Source organism: Lontra canadensis, unplaced genomic scaffold (assembly GCF_010015895.1).
Source record: "Lontra canadensis isolate GAN:19392208 unplaced genomic scaffold, GSC_riverotter_1.0 scaffold71, whole genome shotgun sequence".
Classification (NCBI taxonomy): Eukaryota; Metazoa; Chordata; class Mammalia; order Carnivora; family Mustelidae; genus Lontra; species Lontra canadensis.
In genome coordinates, this window is record NW_022631065.1 from 1,190,559 (window position 1) to 1,212,247 (window position 21,689).

Here is a 21,689-nt window from a genome sequence, read left to right on the forward strand (position 1 = left end):
GGGCCTGGCAAGGAGAAATGTACACATGTATAAGGACTGCAATGAGTATAGTATTTGGCCAAGAGAGCCAGGCATCTGTACGTGAGATGGGAAGGACCAGAGTGAACAGAAACTTAACAGGAAGCCAGGTTCTCCCTGGAAGTTGTAAACAAAGATCAAAGGCTAATCAGCCTTAACTGTCCTTTTGTTCATTTGCTTCAGTTATGTCAGAGTAAGACAGGTGAATGCTTAAGTAGCTCATTACTGTCATTTCTCTGCCCCCTTTGTCCTTCAATTAGAGGTCTTAAACCAGCCACCTAGGAGAAAACATGAACTACTACTTAGGTTTTTGAGGATATAAGGCTGGGTCCAGGCCTAGAGAGGATAGAAAGAGCTGGAACAGACCCATGTAACAGACAATGATACGATATAGTCGGCCATCAGTGGCAGCCCTGGCAAGATAAAGATGAAGGTCTTCCTCTGTGGGAACTCAGTACATCTGGACTACGCATGAGCAAAAGCAGCCTGTGGAAACCCTATGAAGGGTAATGCTCTTGTGAACCATGCAGGTTCCTGTTAGCTTCCAACAGGATTTCAGAATGGCAAGAGAAATGCCAGAAGTAGAAGTTCTGATTTTTATTTTTTTATGTTTTTTTTATGTGACAGAGCAAAGGAGCGCACAGGTAGGGGAGTGGCAGGCAGGAGGAGGAGCAGGGTTCCCACTGGGCAGGGAGCCCAATGCAGGGCTCAATACCAGGACCCGAGGATCATGACCAGAGCTGAAGGAAGGAGCTGAAGGCAGATGCTTAACCTACTGAGCTACCCAGGTGCCCAGCAGCCCTCACTCTTGAGCACTTTGAGTAGAGTGCAACTAAAGGTCCTGGCACGCAAGGAGGGAAGCAAAGGAGATGGAGTACCTCCCCTCCCCCCCAGCCCTGGAACTTGGCTGTGTAAAAGTAATGGGAGTGCATACAAATGCATAACTAGGGTTTAATTACAGCCTCCATTTTCCCATACGTAATGATTAAACAACAATGGCAAATTTCTCACCTCTACAATACCCCTGAAATTGGGTTACTAATCTAGTATCAGAGATTTGTACTGCAAATCTCCTTTAGCCACCTTCTCAAAGACTGAGGAAGTACCACCATCATAGCATCAGCCAACAAAGGCCAAGTCCATGAGAGGGGAGGGCAGACCACACTGGACAGCATGTGAAGTTGGCCGAACAAACATTGTAGGTCCGCAGAGCTTATGCTGAAGCTAGGAGCTGTGTCCTCACACTGCATGTCCAAAGAAAGGAAAATGGTAGTGCTGCTTCTGTTTAAATGGTCAACCCTGAAAGGGTGGCTTAGGAAGTATCAAATTAGGAATTTAGTCCATGTTGTATCTATTGTTCTTCAAAGTTCAAGGCTGAATTCTCTTGTTTTCTTCACAATATGGTTAGATGGAGATGGCAGTTCTCAAGTGTAATTTTAACAGCTATTCCAGGCCACAGCTTCTCCTGATTTGCCCACTCTTATTTGCCTTCACTGGTGTCGCTGTCACTGTCGCTATCACTGGTCAGTGAGGTTAGGTTTCCCAGGGCTTCCCTGTAAGGAAAATAAACTAGAGGGTTACACTGCATTTTAGGCGTGGGGGAGAGACTCTGCAGCTGCACTGAACTATGATGAAAAGGGAAAAGGTTCCAAGAGCCAAATCTACAGGCCTCTGACATGTATGACAAATGAAATAAATAGCTAACATGTCCTTTCTGCAAAGAAAAAAGTTAAGGAGGCAGAAGACTATAAACACTGGGTAGATGGGCAAATGGCCTGCTCCACTTCTATCACTTTCTTTTATGTTACCCATGCAGGGCTCACTTTTGTTCCTGGCTGATCGCAAAGTCAGCCATCACTCTCTGGGCAAGGTCTTCACAAATAGGCAAACTGAAGGCACCTGCCAGCTTCACTATCTCAATGGCCTGGGCAGGGCTGCTGGATGCTTTTGCACTGTCCATAAACTCGTTCAGCAACTTATTTCTGCAAAAGAAAGGCAAAATGTCAACATTCCCCACCTAAACCCCTGGATCCCCTCAAAGATTTATATGCAAAGTAAAATCTAACTTCCTATAAAGCTGAGTCATGAAATCTTCCAACAGTAGCTTTGGAGGTAAATTTTTTTTTTTTCTTAAAGATTTTAAAAAATTTATTCATCTGAGAGAGAGGCAGCACGAGTGGGGGGAGGGGCAGAGGAAGAAGCAGACTTCCCACTGAGGAGAAGCCATACACAGGGCTCAACCCTAAAACCATGACCAACCGAATGCAGACACTTAACCTGAGCCACCCAGGTGCTGCCCTGAAGACTAAAGGGTCAAAGAGAGAATGAACATTGGTTCAGTATGCCTCCATGAAGGATCTGTTCAGTGTATCGCCAGTGTGTTGCAATCAACAAGCACAGATTAAAAACACTGCTTGCTTCAGAATGCCCTAGATGGTAGAACTGTCCATGTGCTTCAGCAGAAGGATGCTCAATCACTGAATGAGATATGTAAAGAAGTTCCAATCACCCCAAGGTAAGAGTTAAGACCATGAAGCTAATTCCAACATGTAGCCAGGGAAGCCTGTTAACTTCAACTTACCCAGGGATCTTATTATGCTTCTTGAAAAGCCCCAACATTTTCCTGTTCAACACGAGATAACGAGAAAGATTAACAGCACAGAAGGTGAGCAGATGATCATAGCTGTTCTCCTGCTTTAAGTTCCTGAAGACAGCAGCTGTGAGCTGCCTGGCTCCCAATCCTGTTTACATCCAAATCACCTTGGGTGCTTCAACTCCCTCCTCCCAGACTTCACACAGGTGCATTTCCCAGGCAAGTATGATTCGTTGCCAGGGTTGAGATTTACTGAGGGTTACATCCTCTTCTAGAGAGGGATGCAAAAGAGCGTGATCTCTATCCTCTTACAATCCCAGAACGAGAGCAGTGTCCTAGAGATACGCGGTGAAGAGCAGGCTCAGATTGAGGCATCTGTCTCATGTAAGTGCTCACCGGCGTCCTGCCACATGCAAGACAAAGGCGAAACACGTACATTCAGCTCCCATGATTCAGCTGAGGTCCGTACCCCTGCGCCAATCATCACAGCCTGACTCCTAACACGTGTGTGTCAACCCGTTAACAAATTCGAGCATCAAAGGTTGGTCACTAGCAGTGTAGCAGGTCATGTGTGTGATTTCATACTCCTAAGACCAGTTGAGGCAGCAAAGCCTTCATTTACCAGCCTTTTGACATTTTGGGCTGAAAACTCTGTTCAAGTCATTTTCTCATGTTGAAAAGGCCAAAAACAAGTACCCCACTTACTGAACAAAATCACCTAATGAGGACTACTCCTACAAAGTATTCTTTTCTTGACTTCTCTGCTTTTGGAAAAAGGAATGCATGTGAAGTGTCCATTCACAAACACTAAGAATTAGTATGTGAGGGAAGTGCTGATGAAAACACCTAACTGGTAGGCACACAGTGACACAAACCAAAGATGGTTCTAGTCAAGTTTGTAAATGTCAGTTTCTAGAAGTCCCAAGTGTACAGGCTGCATTTTAAGCATTAAGTAATATGTGGATAAGCCAAATGCCCAAGACATTTTCAAAAGTAAGATTCTCTCATCCTATTAAGTGGACAGACGAGAGATTCCTTGCCCATGGATACAGAAAACAAGAGAGCAATAGAGAATTAGCCCATTAAACTGTGTCCTCTCTTAAATACAATGTTTATATACTCTGCTGGTCTTCCAAAAGTTTCCTTTTCAGTCAGTATTTGCAATCCCAGAAAAAACTCATTTTTCTGATTACACGTCATACAGTGACCAGGGAAGATGTTCTCTGAGATCCAGATACAAATACTGCTACTATACACTTGAGGTTTTGCACTCACCAGGCTTCCTGGGTTCTCCCAGCCCTTAAAAAGAGGACAGCGATATAGTTCAGAGAGTTGGCTGGCCACTCAGGAGCAGTCTGTCTGCCATCCTGACTCTCGTAAGTGGATCTGATATCTGCAGCACAGTCAGCAAACGCCACCTGAAGCTGAGAGGCTCAGAGTCAGCAGAACTGCCTAGCTGGTCTGAGGAGAGTCTTAAGTTCAGGAGATTCCACAGACATGACATTTTTGAGCTATGCATTTTACCATCTGAACCCATCACAGGTATAGTACACGAAAGATTTAAAAAAAAAAAAAATCACACACACACACACACACACACACAAACACCCCGCCCTGCTCTGGGGTAAATAATTTGCAAGTTGGCCACATTCTTCAAATACGTTATGGGTTTTCTCTTTAGATGGGAATTTTTTTCAAAAAGCTACTACTGTCAAGACAGAAAGCAACTTGTTTTGGACTTCAAAAATGGGATTCTGCTAATGGCTGGGTGTTCAGACACAGAATTTAAATCTGGGTTTAGATGGCAAAATTCTCTGTAATGTTTCCCTAAATGAAACCAAGGAAATTACCGCTACAAAGTCCACAGTATTAGAGAACATACTGGCTAGTACACTTCTAATCACTGTAACATAACCTGACTCTGGATACAACCCTACCTACCTCTGGTGGGTGCTGATCCCTCGCCATAAGCATCAGAATCTCTTCTTTCAGGTCATTGCGAAAAGTGTGACCATATTCTTTACTATCTTGAAACAGAAAAAGAACACAGAGGTGATTACAGTCATGTAAAACCAAAACTCTTCAGCTGACCTTTGTCCACTGTCACAGTTCGTGGGCTGGTCAAAGTCAGGTGCTGACACTATTTATTCTAGGACTCCAGGCAATCAGCAGGATAATTCACGCTAAAAATGGATGAAGGAGCAATGGAAGGCAGTGACCTGCTCCCAGTCAAGGGCAAGACACAGCAGGTGTGCTACTGTGGAGCAGCTACCAGCTCCATGTGGCAAGACATGGTTTTACAGCACTTGGTGATTGTCAATGATCTTTAATGTAACAATCATTAGAGCAATCTTGTGAAACAGGTCAGGGCTAGAGTCTCAGTGTTCAGACATGGAAACGTGCAGCCGACAGAAACTCAAGCTGCGATCGCAGTCACCTTGTAGAAGACACGCAGCATCTTCTGCAGCCAGTTTATACACAGAAACCCACAATCATGCCCATTTCTTAGAAGCATTAAGTATCACTGACAGGTTAACAACTGAGTTACAAGAATGCAGCATGATACAGAGGAACTGGAAAGACTCTATGGGTGGAGATCTGAATTTTGATTTAGGGTGTGTCACGTAATGAGCACTGATCTTCCCTTTGTCGTGTCACACAAAAACTTATTTAAGGTCACTTTCAATGCATCTTTACTCATGCAACCCAACATGCAAAGTGAGCCAGCACCCATGAAGCAGACTATAATATACTCAATTTAGTGAAAAAATGGAAATTTCCATCCCTAACAATGTTGGCACGTTTGTTAATCAAAATGTAGGACAATGAAGTGATGAAGTGAGATGGTGCTGAACACACAAGCTGAAACCAACCTTTCCAAATTTGAGGAATCACTTCTAGCCGGTTGGCCACATCCAATGCTTGGAGAAGATCTATCAGAGTTTGGGAACGGGGAAAGAACACCTGATTAAGAGAAACAGGGATATATTTTAAGGTATTAGTCAGCAAAGATACCCACCAGCTCATCTACAATGACAGGTTATGATCATCTTACTGAAGGTATCAGGTCCTTGTACCACTTCAAGGTGACATCAATTTGTTCCATTAGACAAAGCAAACTGAAAAACTTGGAACTGTAATGGAGAGAAAAGATAGGTTTAGTCTCAGATCCCTAACAACAGAATAATTAAATTACAGCACAGCTATATGATGTTACACAGAATTTAAAATCAACTTATAAGTTACAAACAGTGTCAAATTGCATGGGCCAATGCTTGACCCAGAAGGTGCTAACCATGCTGTCTGGACTTCCTAATTAACACCTTCTTACCCACAGCTGGCCATTCATGACTGCCTCAATATGTTCTCAGCTCACTGTGAGCAGACAGTGAATATCCATTCATTTTAAAAGCACGCAATGTGAAGCAAGGATATAGACACACAGAAGACAATCATTACATGCCTATTAACAGAATGCCTCCTTAAGTGCTTGTTTGTTTTTATCTACCTGAAGTCAAACTAATTTAAGGAGCCTCTTTGGGCTTTATCTCTGTACCTTCCTTTTTAAAAACAAGAGGCTGGGATGCCTGGGTGGCTCAGTGGGTTAAGCGTCATCCTTCAGCTTGGGTCATGATCTTAGGGTCCTCGGATTGAGCCCTGCATCAGGCTCCCTGCTCAGCCAGGAGTCTGCTTTTCCCTCTTCCCCTGCCCCTTCTCTAATAAATAACATCTTTAAATAAAATTTAAAAAAAAAAAAAAAGGCTGAAATTGTTAGGACCCACCCTACTATATATATTCAAAAATCTAAAATAGGGCCTAGAGGAAAAGATACATAGATTTAAACTGTTACACAGAAAAACAATCTAAAAGATATAACTATACCAGACATCTCAGGCAAATCAGTTTTACCACTGCTTGAACATCCAAGTGCTCAAGTAACATGTACCCTAAGTATATGTACTTTAAGTCAGGGGCCTGCTGCCTCCAGGGATGACAGGAAGCCTACCAACAGTCTCCCATTTGCAGAACTAATGGTTGCTTAAAGAGGCTCCAATAATGCAAAAGGATACATTTCCAACACACTTACTAATAGAAATTACGCCGATGATCTGGTCCAATGAATTTCCAGTTGTCTCCAGTGTTTAAAAGGCCATGTACTTGATAAGCAAGTTCTAGATCTCTGAGAAATGAGCACTGAAAATTTGCAAGCAGTAAGCATCACTCAGATTTACCAGCCAAACAGTGGCTCATTACATTAAAAAGAGTCACTTGTGGAAATATTCACGCTGATTCAATGTATTACTAGTTAACAGCAAATGAGTTATAAGATTGGGGTGGGGGGGAGGCAAACCCCAAGTTCTGTGAAATCTAAAACAGAATTTTAATCTAGTGATTGTAGCTTTAGAAATCAATCCTATGAAAACACCTGGTTATGTGTATAAAAGAGAGATGGAGTGCTCATTTCAGCCTCACTATATTTGCAAAAAAACCCCCACACAGTAACTCCAAAATACAAGAATAGTAGAAGACTCCAGTAAATTGCAGTCCCTCCCTCCTATGAAATACTATGCAATTGTCAACAAACAAAATACAGTTGAAACGGGCCTGGCTGTGTGTGTCTGAATACCTGGAGGAGAAAACCTGCAAGGGTACACACTAACCTTTTGGAAAGCAATTATCCTTAGGGAATAGGATATGCTAATCCATCCTGAAACCGCCTAAAACTTTTTCTAATTAACATAAAATGAAAAACCTAAATCCCAAAGAACCATTATCAATTTAAAAAATCACCAATAGGTAAATATGAAATACTCTGAAACCTTATCTGAGCAAAGATGTGAAGAAAGACAACCTATACAATAAACAAAGGATAGGAATGCTATGTGAATTAGTATGAAATCTAAGAGGAAAAAAAGAAAATTTGGACCAAAGACATAAAAGAGAAAGTGAAAAAACGAGGGGAGCCCACTCACCCCAGTTAAAGATAAATTTAAGTGACTAAAAGGAAAAAGAAAAACAAAAGTTAAACAAGAATCAGTACTCACAACTCTCATGGCTGACTGAAAAAACATATCTGAAAATCAAAGTTCACAAAGTCTTGGTTACAATGGATAAAATACATTTTCAAGTGAGCAGCATTAATAAATATCCTAGCAATAACTGTTAACATGTAAGTTAAACCTAAAGGAATAAAAACTCTAGTAGAGGAAGCACACAGCAATGGGCCACACATATTTTGGCCTCTTCAGAATAATCACCCGTAAGACAACTAAGCTAAATCAAACCCTGTCCTATCATAAGGCCTCTAATAACTGGCAATCAAGAGAGCAGGCTCTTTGTCTCACACAAGTAATTTCTGTGCCTACCGTCATCTGGGTCCCTTGGGGAAAATTTCCGTCCCGTTAATTCGTTCATAATATCATAGATTATGAGGGATGATCCTTTTGAACGGTTTTCTGCAGAACAAAAAAGCAATTAGGCTTTATAAGGAGTCCCCCCCCGTTACATCCCTTTGTACCCACCCCCCACAGCGTACTGCCCGGCACACAGCCTGCAGAGCGCGTGCCTGCTGAAGGAGCGGGTGCACACACCACAGAGGGCAACTCTCCATACGATCTGGGGCAGTTCCAGCTCTTGGTCCGTGTGCTCCCAGCACACTTTCCCTTCCTCCTTAGTCTGTCTGAAGCTTATCTTTCACTGAAGCGCGAGATACAAACAACCTCACCAAATCTGCATACTCAGAAAACCAAATATTTATTTTGGCAGTAATCATTTGTGTTATGTATGATCGGGATGAAAAGGACAAGAAAAAGAGAACTGTAGAATTAATGGAATGAGGCAATCCTCTTAAAATCATGTGAACTGAGTACTAATAGGTATAAAATGCACCTACACAATTTTCCAACACATCACCTTATTCATACAATCTGTTCCCTACCTTATCAGCACACACGTGGTAATGTAGTTTTAATGACAGTACAAATGTATTTCTACAATTTCCTCAAGCATGTTTCCATTTGCTGGCATTTCTAATCATTTTATTGTTACATAACAATTCGCTTTATATGTATCCTTTCTTTCTTTAGGCTTTCTCCTTTGAGTAAATACCTAAAAGTCATTACTGCGGGGAACCAGTTTCCACATATGTAAGGCAAACGGAGACTCCCCCTCTGAGCCTGCCCCCATGCTCCTGAGAGTGTTCCTTAGGAAGCAAAACCACAGACTTCGTTTGACAAGTGAACCAAAGTGGTATGTAATGGTAGAAGAGAAAGGCAACAGGCTTTAGGGTCAGAAACACTAGATTCACTGTAACGTCATCAAGGTTGAGTAAAATGTTAGCAGATATAATTATTGTGGACACTGTTTATCTGTTTCCAAGATAAAATCTGTTACCTCTTCCCCCCCACCACCACCCTAAAAGACAGCATCTTCCCATAGGTGAGGATGTGCATTTCGTAAACTCAGCCCACCAGAACAGAGACAATCAATCTCTCTTCTTTCCTGTGTGCGAAGTCTGAAGGACCGGAAGTCATTTCTGAAGGGATCTTTCCCAGACTGGGGCGGATGGCTAGGAACTGACAGACTAGGAGTGCTTACTGCATGCCTTTCAAGCACGAGCCAAGGGTTCATCATCACAGCCCTGCGGTATCTACTCAGGTAAGGTATCCAGTCCCTTTTGGCAAAGCTGATAAATGGCAGGTGAAATTTCAACTCAGATGTGCCTTGCTCCGAAGTCCATTCAACAGAGCACAGCTTCTACAGGAACTGGGGGCCTAAAGCAGGTGACAAACGGAGCCAAAAGGTTCTCCTACAAGACTTCAGAATAAGGTCAAGGTTACTGTGGAGCAGCATTATCCAACAACTTCCTGTACAAATGGAAATGTTCTATTCCTGCATCACTGAATACAGTAGCTAGGAGCCACATGTGGCTACGCAGCACTAAAGCAATGAAGAAATTTTAAATGTCATTTAATTTTAATGAAATAGGCATGTGTGCCTCATGGCTATTTTACTGAAAAGCACAGCTCTGGAGAGTCGAACTCCAGACTAATGTACCTTCTGACCATTTCTTTGTTTTTAAAAGATTTCATTTATTTATTTGACAGAGAGAGAGCTTGTAAGAACGGTGGGGAGGGGCAGAGGCAGAGAGAGCAGACTCCCTGCTGAGCAGGAGTCCGATGTGGGGCTCAATCCCATGACCCTGGGATCATGACCTGAGCTGAAGGAAGACGCTTAACGGACTGAGCCACCCAGGTGTCCCACCTTTTGACCATTGGTAACTGTACACCAACACTGTTAGTACATTTAATGGCCCTGTCCTCTCCACTTGAAGTAACCTTCTGCTCAGGCTATAGGATAATGTTAATTTGTGTTCTCTATTCTTAAATCCTGCACAGGGAAAGAAGACTATAACAATCACATAAACATAAGAGAATGGGTTAGCTTTCTACATGAATTAATACATAACGTCATACATACCGTGGTGATAAAACAGCTGAATAAGATAATGGTATGTTGCAGGCGAGGGTTCTAAATTACCAGATTGACAGAAAAAAATAAAAGAAGTCAGTCAAACACAGCTGTCCAAAAATAGTGTTTACTGAGGCACAATGAACTAAAAACACACCAACCTTGTATTTAAGTAAAAAATGATACATTCCTATTCCTCTGAACAAAGACCTTTCCTAGCTCATTTGAACTAATGTTAAGTGGAAAGAGATAAAAAACAATCACTTTTAGAAAGCCTTGACATGTCATTACTAGATGTTACAGCTAATGCACTTGTGCTGTAATTCTCCGTTCTAGAATACTAACGCATACTGAAGTGAACGTGTTCCCAAACAATCTTTAATAATTACTGCAAACTATACAACACAGTGGCACATTTAGGTCCAAACACCTAATTATGCCAGCAAATGTCATGGGATTTAAAACTAATTCTTAAGTGAACAGTTCTCCCTAAAAGTCCACAGAAAACTAACTGAAGTATTAAAAAAAACATTGTAATTGCCATAAAGAGCATGAAGATAAAGGAGTTCCCACCATTACTCAATACTTGTAATTAACTGTGCCAAATGGTGGACTCGAAATTCTCAGTATGTTCTGTACAAAGCAAGAAGAGTTTACCATCTCTTTTTCACTTATCTGGATCTGAGAACTCCGGCCAGCACCGGCTCAGCCTCCAGGGAGGGACAGGACACATACTCACCTATTCCGATGGCTTTCATTTCACGAAAGGTCTGCAGGGCTGGCACTTTTCCAAATGCGTGAAATCTTCGGAGGCATTTCAGAATGGTATTAAATGTCTGTAGGTTTGGTTTCACCTTCTGAGCAGCCATTTGTTTTAGCAGCTCCTGGTTGAGTCAAAAGCAGTAAGTCTTGTTTATGCTTGGATAGGTAATTTGTCCAATTAACTAATATCACACACTAAAAAAGAATTTGGGGGAAGGGGGACACCTGGGTGGCTCAGTTGTTAAGGGTCTGCCTTTGGCTCAGGTCATGATCCCAGGGTCCTAGGATCAAGTCCTGCATTGGGCTCCCTGTTTCTCCCTCTCCCACCCCCCGCTTGTGTTCCCTCTCTCGCTGTGACTCTCTCTGTCAAATAAGACCTTTAAATATAAGCAAGTAAAGTAATAAAAAAGATTTTGGTTCTCTGGCTAAGTCTAAAGTTAATAAATACATCCCTATCCAAAACTTATCTATTAGCAGGACCAGTGACTTTGCCTTTTAGAGAAGTCACCCCACCTCACCTGATCAAGTTGTACAACTGTCTTCACTCTGCCTAGTAAAGCAAAAGGACAGACTAGAATGGAGTGTTTTCCTTTAAAATGAGCAGTATGGTATAAAGACAATGTATGGTGTAGAAACAAAAAACATTTCTAGTCCGAAGTTATTTCAATCCAGTGAGTATAATTTTCCAAACTCACCTGATAAAAATGTTCCCGTAAATACACATTATTTTTGTAATGAAAAAACTGTGAGAAATGAAGCAACTGTGGTCTTTCTGAATTCTAGCCATGGACAATGGGTCAGGTAAATTTTTCTACACACATGTCAGACACAGCCATTTAAACTACAGTCGCTGGGAGGGTGTAAACATCCAACCACTGCGCGCCCAGCATGATAGTATCTGCCATGAAAATGCACAGTAAATGCTGTCTCCACCCCCTTTATTTCTAGGAAAAGGTATTTTAGGCCCATCAGAAAACAAAATGAGGGTTCCTCCTTACCAGTATATTATTCCATCTGTCCTCCAGTTTCTCATGCGTACTCAATGCTGTTGCTTCAATCAATGCATTGAAGGTGTACACATCAGCTGTAAAAACAAAAGTCTAGGTTGAAGTTTAACCCCTAAATGCCTCAGCTGAAGGCAAAGCAGTAATGCGCATATGGCTCCTAGCTCATTCCCATGTGCCCACAACACCAGACAATCACTCCCTGCTCTGGATCTCTCCTCCTGCTTCTACCACCAATACCACATGAAAAAATGAAAATTGAGCTCATAATTGAGGCAAGATCCAAATAGTCTGCAGATTCGAAAATGTTAGACTTTTTCTTTTTTTCCCAAGATTTGTCAGAGAGAGAAAGCATGCGCACACAAGCAAGGGGGAATGGCAGGCAGTGGGAGAAGCAGGCTCCCCACTGAGCAAGGAGCCCGATGTGGCTCGATCCCAAGACCCGATGATCATGACCTTAGCGTAAGGCAGATGCTTAACTGGCTAAGCCACTCAGGCATTCCAGATGTTACAGATTCTTAAGGGAAGAAAAGGAAATTCTCCACAAACACACTTACCATGGAGTCTGTTGTTTAGTAATTCAGTGTACAAGTTTAATGCCTGCACGAGAGCTCGGTGCTGGGAGACAGAGCATAAACGTTAAACATCATCAGACATGTTAAGAAATATTTGCACAGCAACTGTTTTATTAGAGTTTGGGAATACAAGAGTAAAAGAAGCAGACAAGGTCCTGGTTCTCAAGAAGTTCACACTCCACTGCTGTGGAAATTTTGCCTCCCAGGTGACATGCAGTAATTCCTGGAGATATTTCTAGTTGTCACAACTGAGGGCAGGGAGGACGCAGAACTGACATGCAGTGGGTAGAGAACAGGGAGCTTCTAAACACTCCACAGTGCAGTGGAGAGCCCCCACCGCAACGTATTATCCAGCCCAACTGTCAACAATTCTGAGGGTGAAAAACCCGGAATTAGTGGACATTAAAGACAGAAGTATAAAAATAAATGTTACCTTCACCATTCCTCGGATCATTGTGCAGTAGGAGTGTGAGTTTTTCTCTGGCATGAGAGCAAAGATTCTCTCAGCATTGTTTTTTGGCCTAGACACAGAAGAGTAAATGAACCAGGGGAAACAGGAAAAACCAATAGCTACCACAACCTACTGAGAGTTCAAAATGTTCCAAGCACTTTGCTAAGCACTTCATACACACAATTCCTAGCATCCAAAGAGAGAGAGAGAGAGAGAGAAAGAGAGATGGTTAGCATTCTGAAAAGTGTTTGGAAAAACTGAGGCTTGAACACCTCAAGTGGTCCGCGGCTTTGCGGTTAATGACAGACCCAGGACTGAGAATTTTTAAAAAAAATACATACAATACTGAACAAAAAGCAAAGTGTACAGAGGGAACACAGTGAAGTTTCCCCACCCTCTCTCAACCATATACAACTCCCCAAAGCCCCCCATGGACAAGCAGTTTTTCCAAAATCTCATAGTCTAGCATGTACATCTCACACTCTGGGGCATCTTCTTCCTTCTTCCCTACCAAACAATCACCTAACGTAACCATCTTATACAGTTGTATCTTTCTTCTGCCTCTTACAAAGAGGTCTTGGAAATCAGAAGCAGGATTTGGGCCAGGATGGTATGCCAAAGTCCATGCTCTTAACCACTACACAAAATAATTAAAATCTACTAGGGAAATTTAATGTTTGATTCTATTCAACTTATCACTTTAAAAGACTTCAGATATTAATGGTAGCTCTCCTTCTCCAGATGTCCATGTGAAGTATTTCTCAGACATTTCTATTCGGTTAACGTCAATTCTCAAATGTTAGTTAAACATTATTCACCTTCTGTCTAGAAATGCTGAGTAGTTCTGCTTGCTTGCCAGCTGCCTTAATTTAGAGCTATATTCCAGTGCATGTGTATTCTTACACAAACAAAATAAGCCAATCTTTCAGAACGTGAGTTATATATTGCAGAGTAGGAGCACTGATGGAACTACCCAAGGAACCAACAGTATGTAAGGTGACATGAAATGAAATGGGGCATGGGGGGGGGGGCACAAACAGGCGCACGAAGAACTAAGTATTGCTCATTGGAAGTAAAGATCTTAGGGAACGAGCTCTAAATGCATATCATGCCAAGGTCACACTTGTACTGTATGTTGAAAACAAGTTCTACTTTAGAAACTTCAGGAGTGCATCTTCTTGAGGGGGTGCTGGGGAGCCACGCCCCATTAAAAAAACCACTCTATAAGGTTCTACTGACGTGTAACGTACCTCCATTGGTCTCCAAACTGATGACTGGCCTTCTTCGATTTCTCGTTATTTTCCTCTGCGGCCTCCTCCTGAAATGAACCATCACAAAAAATAAAACAAAAAATGACAATGCAATGTATTCTCCTACTCAGATACTTAAAACCAGAAAGGCAAAGGAGGGGTGCCTGGGTGGCTCAGTGGGTTAAGCCTCTGCCTTCAGCTCAGGTCATGGTCTCAGGGTTCTGGGACAGAGCCCTGCATTGGGCTCTCTGCTTAGTGGGGAGCCTGCTTCCCCCTCTCCCAACCTGCCTCTCTGCCTACTTGTGATCTCTGTCAAATAAATAAATAAAATCTTAAAAAAAAAAAAAAAAAAAGGGCAAAGGAAACTTTGTAAAAATAAAATACAGATCCAACAGAAGGTGAAGGAAAAAGCCCAGTAAATGTTCATTTAAAAAACTGATAATTTTTTCAGCATAAATCAGCTCACTTAGAGACAAAAAGTAAAGCTAGCACTTGAAATGAGAACTGACAGCCTGGAGACAGATGAAGCCGGTACCCTGCACAGCCTCAACGGGAGAGAAGAACTGCAAACCCAAACACAACCTGGCTTGAGCTGGCTCTATCTAGCTTGAGCCCCACAGAAATAACACACTTGCCTATACTTTTCTTTTTTTTTTAAAAAAACTTTATTTATTTGACAGAGAGAGATCACAAGCAGGCAGAGAGGCAGGCAGAGAGAGAGGAGGAAGCAGGCTCCCCGCAGAGCAGAGAGCCCAATGCGGGGCTCGATCCCAGGACCCTGAGATCATGGCCCAAGCCGAAGGCAGGAGCCTAAACCAGGCGCCCCTGCCTATACATTTTAAACGTCTTAATTACTCTGTATGTAAATAATCCATAGTCAGTGGAGGAAAATTAAGACATAAATAGAAGGAAAAGAACTTTTCATCTTCTCTCATGCATATAGAAATATTTTATAAAAATGAAATATTATCTAGCCTATCGTCTCACTTTTCAATATATGGTGCATCTTTCCACAGCCAAACAGACCTACACTAGTCCCGACAATCACATTACCATAATCCAATCATTCATCACTGGACATTCAGTTTTCCACATTTTTCTATCTACATGTATGAACATTGTGAAAATGATGTATATATTCTTTATTCACATGACCCAAAGATGTTCTCGGGATCTTTTTCTAGAAGTAAAACTCTTAATTAAGAAATTAAGATAGCACTCCCTATCTACAGGCCGGCCCTTGGCACAATACTGCCCTACACCCCAGCACAGTGAGCTCACTCCTCTCTGCCCACGTTATGCATGCATATTTTGGTGGCAGGGGGTGGGGGCTGGGGCCACAGGGTCTTTCCCTGTTCCTTACATATGGTCAGTGTTAAGTAACAAGGAGGAGTTTGTCTAAACATTTCTGGTCAAAGCTTTGCCTGCATGTGGTAGGCAATGTCAACATACTTTTTAGGTAAGATCAACATATTTTTAAGGGAACCAGAATTAAAATAATTGTTTAGATCTTTCTTCCTACACATCACTTTTTATCAAAGCTACTAAACCACATCGCATCTCAGAACAAATCTCTATTATCCTAACATAGGGCCTAAGAACCATCTTTACTTTGAAATGGTTATTACTGGCAAAATAAATTAAAAAAAAAAAAAAAACAAAAAAAAAAAACCACTGCCAAAACCCATTACCAACTCTTCGGATTTTTCACTTTGCTGAAAATGATAATCAGTTGAGGGCTCCTTGTCACCATAGTAGCACAACAAATCCAAGAGACTATTACTTGTTTCCAAAGATACAGTGGCTCCTGTGGGTAGGAGAAAAAAAAGGAAAGAAACATTGAAACAATAAAGAACTGAAGCTCACTGCATTAAAATTCTTCGCTTTTTCTCCAGGCTGTGGCTCTCTTGGCTGCATACTTCATGTCATCCACCATTCTCAGCATGTATGAGGATGCAGTCCACATGAACCCCAACGCCTGAAGGGATGCAGACAGGGACACAATCCCTACTAACTGTGGGGTCTGACAGGAGGGACTAAAGCACAAGACAACGCCTGACCCTGTGCTCACTTAGTTTACACACTCATGTCCCCAGAGAAACGATCTCATGGTTTTAATGATCATTTCCAAACTGAACACTCAGCAAATTACTGCCACTCAGTTCCCCTGGCCCAGTTCCATTTCTACAAATGCAAGCAGAACTATTCTACTTGGATCCAGGCCCTCAGTGGAATACTTGCCTAGAGATGTGAGCAGAAATGTCTAGTTATAGTAGTTTTTAAAAAAGCAATACTCAGGAACATTATGTTCCTGTCTTGACACTAGGGAAAAAAAGGGAACAGAAAATATAAGATACAGTATTTTTTCTAAAGAAAATATACTGATAATAAAAATGCCAATTGGGACATTTGAAAGCTCATAAAAGAGCACGGGAGAATGGAGAGCAGAGAGGCTGTGGAGAGGAACTGAACTGGATCTTACCATCTCAGAACTCTGTATCCCTAGAGACTTAATAACCAGCTTCCTTTATAAAATGATTATAAAACACAGCAACTCCTGAGACATTATAGAACTAAATTCAGTATGTGAAATGCCCAGCAAAGTGTTTGGTACTTATGAGGGGCTTGACAGTAAAACTTCCTCTACCCGCCTCCACCCCCATGGCATATTGGTTTATTCTGTTACTCTGAGCTGTGGGGCTGACATGCCGTCTTTAGAGGCATGTACGGAGCGTCCGCGTGTGCCTACAGCACTTAGTGTTATGAACCTAGAGGAAGACAGGTCTGAGCACTCAGTACTTGAATGCAGACTTACCAATTACCATATGCAACAAGCAGAGGCAAAAGCCTCCCTAAATTATAATGTGCTTCAGCAATTCATCTGTATATTCAATGTCCGGCAGACAATACACCAATATTCTCAAACACAGCTTTCTGGAAAGGTCTCTTGTGCTGAAGAACGTACTGAGTGATTCAGTCCAGTTCCTCTCTCTTCTGTGTTTATTATCCTAAATCACTCAACAGCATTCTGGAGTCCATTAACTTAAAATCCCACTGCCTCTGATGTTATTATAGGTACGCTGTTGTCTTGGTAGCTTACAGGCCATGCAATTGAGATCTATTCCGCTAGAGATTCATCCAGATCAAAGTCAGACAGTCGGAGAATTTTAGAGACAGAAGTTCTGAGAAATTAAGTGATTCTTCCAAGGCCACAGAGTTAATCAGTATCAGAGTTAGAATCAGTACCCCAGTTTATTGCTCTTTCCTTATTAAATATTCCTTGTCTGTTTATGCCTCCAAACATACTTAAAAAGTGCAAGAAATCTGAATACAGTATGTACATGCCTAAGGTTAAAAATGGAAGCTAAGAAACAATGGTTCTCTCATTTCTCTGCCTGCTGCACAATACAGCCCAGAGCACAGTAAACTAAGTTGCAACTCCATCTCACATTTCCAAAAAGACAAAAGCTGAAGCAGAACTTGAAATATTAACTCTTAAAAGCATGACCACAGCATCAAGCAGAGATCCTTCTAACTTGCTCACAACCGGCGGGATCACATAAGCACAGCCCACTTCTGAGCCCACGTTCCTAGGGGTGCTTTAAATGAACTGAGTCACCTGCTTGCAAGAGTTGATCAAACATGTCCACAGATGCTTTCACTTTTTTGAGCTTGATTCTTTCCCTCAAGGCTGCTTCACTTATATCTTCAATTTGAGGTTCAAAGTACTCGGGCATTAAACACTAGGAAAAGAAGATGGCTAATTACCACAAACAGGTAAAGGGGCAGTAACCAAGAGGACTAAACTTTTATCACCAACACACCAGAATAAAACCTTATGGTTCCAATTCATGTTTCATGCACGGGGCACCACGTATACATCTATCTTTGTAGGGACTATAACTTAAAAGAATTATATTAAATTTAAAAAAAAAATCAAAGAACCCCTCAGGGATTCGAAACAAGATCATTTAGCTATCTCCTAGCTCAGGGAGAATTTAAAAGCACCCAAAAATAAGTATTTATTTCAATCTAAAAAATCTGGTTTCCAACTAAATTCCCCAACTTCAAGTTGAATTTATTTCATCCTCTGCCAAAACAATCCTCTCTCCTTTCCTTCCAATCTTGTTTCACAGTATCAGAGTATATCTGATTTGCAAAGGAGAAACCTGTCAGCCCAGATGCTTCTTATACTCTAAAAACGCTAACCATCACCAAAATATGTTGATTTTACCTCACTCACTAGTTTATTTCATTACTTATTGAATGCTGACCATTTTCTGTCAGGCATAAAGTGAGGAATTAGAGGCACAGGTGAAAGTCCTTCTCTATTTTCAAGGTTCTCCCCATCTAACAGAGCAAGGAAGGAAAGAACAGCAGTGTGTATGTAAATGAGAGATCTACAAGGTGTGACAGTGCTGTCTGCCAGGGAGGCAGGGACTCACACAAGGCTTCAAGCAGAGGTCAACTCATCAGCACAGAAGAGTAACTACTGGTTAGAAACATCCAGGGGCACGAGTGGACCATCACTGCCACTGTTTCCGCACAGGACTCTGGCACCGTCACCTGCACAATCACACTGACCTCCTACTTTGTTACTGGCAGATGCTCCCTGAGAAGCAGGAGGCTGTGCCTGGATGCGTGCCTTTTGGGAAGCAAGGAGTCTGGGACATGGGTCTGAGGCTCTTATTTCCACTAATAAACCCAGGAGAGCAGAGGTGCTTCTGTTCCACTGGCCACGGTAACACTGGCACTGAGCACAATAGCTAACATGCCACACAACACTCACACTCCATGACGACACAACGCAGAGGTAGGTGGAAATACAATTTGGAGTTCAAAGTGAAAGGCCGAAGGGCTGACACACACTGAAGAGAAACCAGGACACTGGACTATCAAAGCAGAGAGAACTGGGCCAGGTATACAAGAATGCCAAACAGAATAGAAGGGCTGCTGCCGCAGGAAAACTGCAGACAGGAAAAAGACAATGACTGGGCCTGGAAACCTAAGAAGACCTCCACACTTAAGTAGTGGATAGAAAAGCTACTCAAAAAAACCGAGAAGAACAGTCACAGAGGTAAAGACCTAAGATTCTGGTGTCACAGAAGCCAAACAGGGAAAACAAGATGAGGAGCAAACACAGACAGGTGTTTGGGGGGAGGGAAAAAGAAAAAAAAAAAAAAAAAAAAAAGCTACTACTGAAAGCAAAGATAACTATATACATCAAAAGACTTCACCCAAATACTGAGGCCATTCAAGTGGCTACTGAAATATTAGCCCTAAAACTTGGTTTCATTTACATTTACTTAGTTTAGTAATACCTGAAAAATCACAATTACTTCTCCTTACCGGTATATGAGGTTCAGCTATGTCCTTCTGAAAATATTTGGGATGTGAATTAATAACGTACTTTGCTGCATTCTCCCCAGACTTCTTTGCCAATAAAAACGAACGCTATATAAAGAAAAGGATTTAGATGTAAACTGACCAAGAGATCAAAAGAACACTCTCAGCAAGTACTATCCACCCCTCCAAGAATGCAGCAATACACAAAAGCCCAATCAGAAGTTAAATTACACGCTGTTGTATGTCCCCCTCTGCTACTGAGTGTGACATCTTAGGTCACATCTTATACAGCCGGGGGTACATGAAACCAGTGCACTGAAGCTGAGTGGACTGCTCCAGTGTGAGGAGCCCTAAGTTTTAAATCCCAAATCCTTCCCACAGCCAATCTCCAAAACTCTGAACTGTTAACTTTTCAAAGGTTTTTACATGTAAGTTAAATTCTGTATCCGTGCTTGTACCCAAACAAGATAAAACAATGCTAGAAAAAGTGCGCGAAGATACTCACGGATTCCAAAGAGGATGTTGGTATGAGGTAGGGATCATCCTGAAATGCGTAAGGGGCAGCCGTAGTGTCCTGTGAAGACACAGAAGTCTCTTTAGTTAGATTTTCATTAAGACCTTGAGTTTTGATGACCAAAAACACTGTAAAGTAAGTATTAATTAGATCTGTAACACATATAGAAATAAGTGTGTGTGTGTAGTGAGAGAAACACGAACACCTATACAACACTCTTAGCTCTGTAAGACGCATTTGTCATTACACACACGGCAAACAATGACTCAAACCCCCATGGCTGCTTCTTCAGATCTGAGGATGCTTCCAGGAACTAGTGCTGTTTTAAATGGAAGATCCTCTGAATTAACCAATATGGGCACCAGTGTCCTGCACACCTTCAAACCTAGCCACTACCCACCAAGAGTCCCTTCCCCAAATAGAGGACACTGCTGTGCCCTCTTGGAAGGAGCTAATAGCAGCAGCTTCTCCTATGCCCTTTTGTCGAACGTTCTACATACTGCTTTACCCTGTTTTAGGGAGAACCCTGAACAACTCTTCAGTACCATTCACTGAAAACTGCCCCCCCAATTACTTCCTCTATTCCTCTCTTCTCCCTTAGAGCCTCCTTTCCTGGGCCTTCTGGGACTTTTGTTCCATTGGGAAAACTCACCCTACATCCAGAATCTCTAACTGTCCCCTTGATGCCTTGTCTTACTCATACCTAAGTAGGATTTTGGGGGGCATCTCAGCTTCCTGCTGCCACTTTCAAAACCAATATCCCTTCATACTCATGGGAGGCTCATTTCATGTGGTCATGTCACTCTACTGAACGAGGCAGTCAGTTAATGGTAAACCAGAGGTGGCAGTTCCCCGTTAGCTGCCCTGGACTGCTCACTCCCTAATTACACTCAACCTAGTGCCTAGCTCTGGTTCTGACCCTCTGCACCACCCGTCAGAAGCCTGTTTGGGGCCTCTAGTTGTGGTGTCATGCTGGGCTTCTTTTAACTTACTAGACTTATTCTTCCCATTATCTCCTAACTTCGCTCCCTAGATAAGATTTCCAAGTCCTCCACCGTCTGTGTGAAACAACTCCACTCTGGCCCTGTAGCTCAGATGCCTCAGACCAAATTGCTCCCCAAAGTGAACTTCCCCAAAGCCACCACCTGTCCTGTCTTCTCTCAGTGAATGGTACTGACCAATCTGCAGTCCAACCTGTAGATCCTGTCCCACTACTTCTAGTCAACTGAGATATCGTCAGATCTAACCCACGCTAGTTCTTTAACTTCCCCTACTGACTCCACTGTCCCTTATCCCAACTGCCACAGCCGTAGTTCAGTGCCATCCTATTCATTATTTACAGAGCACCTATGTGCTAGGCATTATTCTAGCTCCAGGGAGACAATAAAATCACCCTCTACCCAAATAAAGCTTAGTCTAGTAGGGGAGGAACCTCCAGAAAGTAAAAATAAACAATATACAGTAAATTAAAAACAGGTTAACTGCTATGCAGAAAAATGAAGTACAAAAAGGGACAAGAAAGTAGCAGATCTACAACTTAAGGCGGGTGGTCAGGGAAGGCCTCACTGAAGAAGTGACACTGAGGCAGAGTTCAGCAGGTGAGGGAGCAAGTAATGTGAGTATCTGGGGAAACAGTCCAGGCAGAAGGAATAGCAAACATTAGACCCTGAGGCAGAAGTGTGCCTGTTGGGAAACTGAGAATTAGC

General features: G+C 42.2%; 1 protein-coding gene and 1 non-coding gene across 4 annotated transcripts in view; both read right to left on the reverse strand.

The window, feature by feature from the left end:
• Positions 1-1,044: 1,044 nt before the first annotated feature.
• Positions 1,045-21,689, reverse strand: part of PTCD3 (pentatricopeptide repeat domain 3) — a 31,323-nt gene continuing 10,678 nt past the window's right edge. For 2 of the 3 annotated variants that reach the window (XM_032880639.1, XM_032880637.1), the window contains 20 exons: positions 19,975-20,043; positions 19,473-19,577; positions 17,743-17,866; positions 15,815-15,930; positions 14,124-14,191; positions 12,856-12,943; positions 12,405-12,465; positions 11,842-11,927; positions 10,821-10,965; positions 10,091-10,141; positions 7,978-8,067; positions 7,657-7,685; positions 6,699-6,805; positions 5,667-5,745; positions 5,485-5,575; positions 4,553-4,638; positions 3,887-4,035; positions 2,600-2,641; positions 1,842-2,000; positions 1,045-1,571 (listed from right to left, as the gene is read on the reverse strand). In XM_032880639.1, the coding sequence (XP_032736530.1) occupies positions 1,499-1,571; positions 1,842-2,000; positions 2,600-2,641; positions 3,887-4,035; positions 4,553-4,638; positions 5,485-5,575; positions 5,667-5,745; positions 6,699-6,805; positions 7,657-7,685; positions 7,978-8,067; positions 10,091-10,141; positions 10,821-10,965; positions 11,842-11,927; positions 12,405-12,465; positions 12,856-12,943; positions 14,124-14,191; positions 15,815-15,930; positions 17,743-17,866; positions 19,473-19,577; positions 19,975-20,043 (1,818 nt within the window). In that variant the 3' untranslated portion in view covers positions 1,045-1,498. Of the gene's footprint in view, positions 1,572-1,841; positions 2,001-2,599; positions 2,642-3,886; positions 4,036-4,552; positions 4,639-5,484; positions 5,576-5,666; positions 5,746-6,698; positions 6,806-7,656; positions 7,686-7,977; positions 8,068-10,090; positions 10,142-10,820; positions 10,966-11,841; positions 11,928-12,404; positions 12,466-12,855; positions 12,944-14,123; positions 14,192-15,814; positions 15,931-17,742; positions 17,867-19,472; positions 19,578-19,974; positions 20,044-21,689 lie in introns of those variants that run through there. The other variant, XM_032880640.1, reaches the window with a different exon arrangement.
• Positions 2,968-3,104, reverse strand: LOC116881175. Its single transcript, XR_004385361.1, has one exon. It is a non-coding gene; the product is annotated as a small nucleolar RNA SNORD94 (small nucleolar RNA).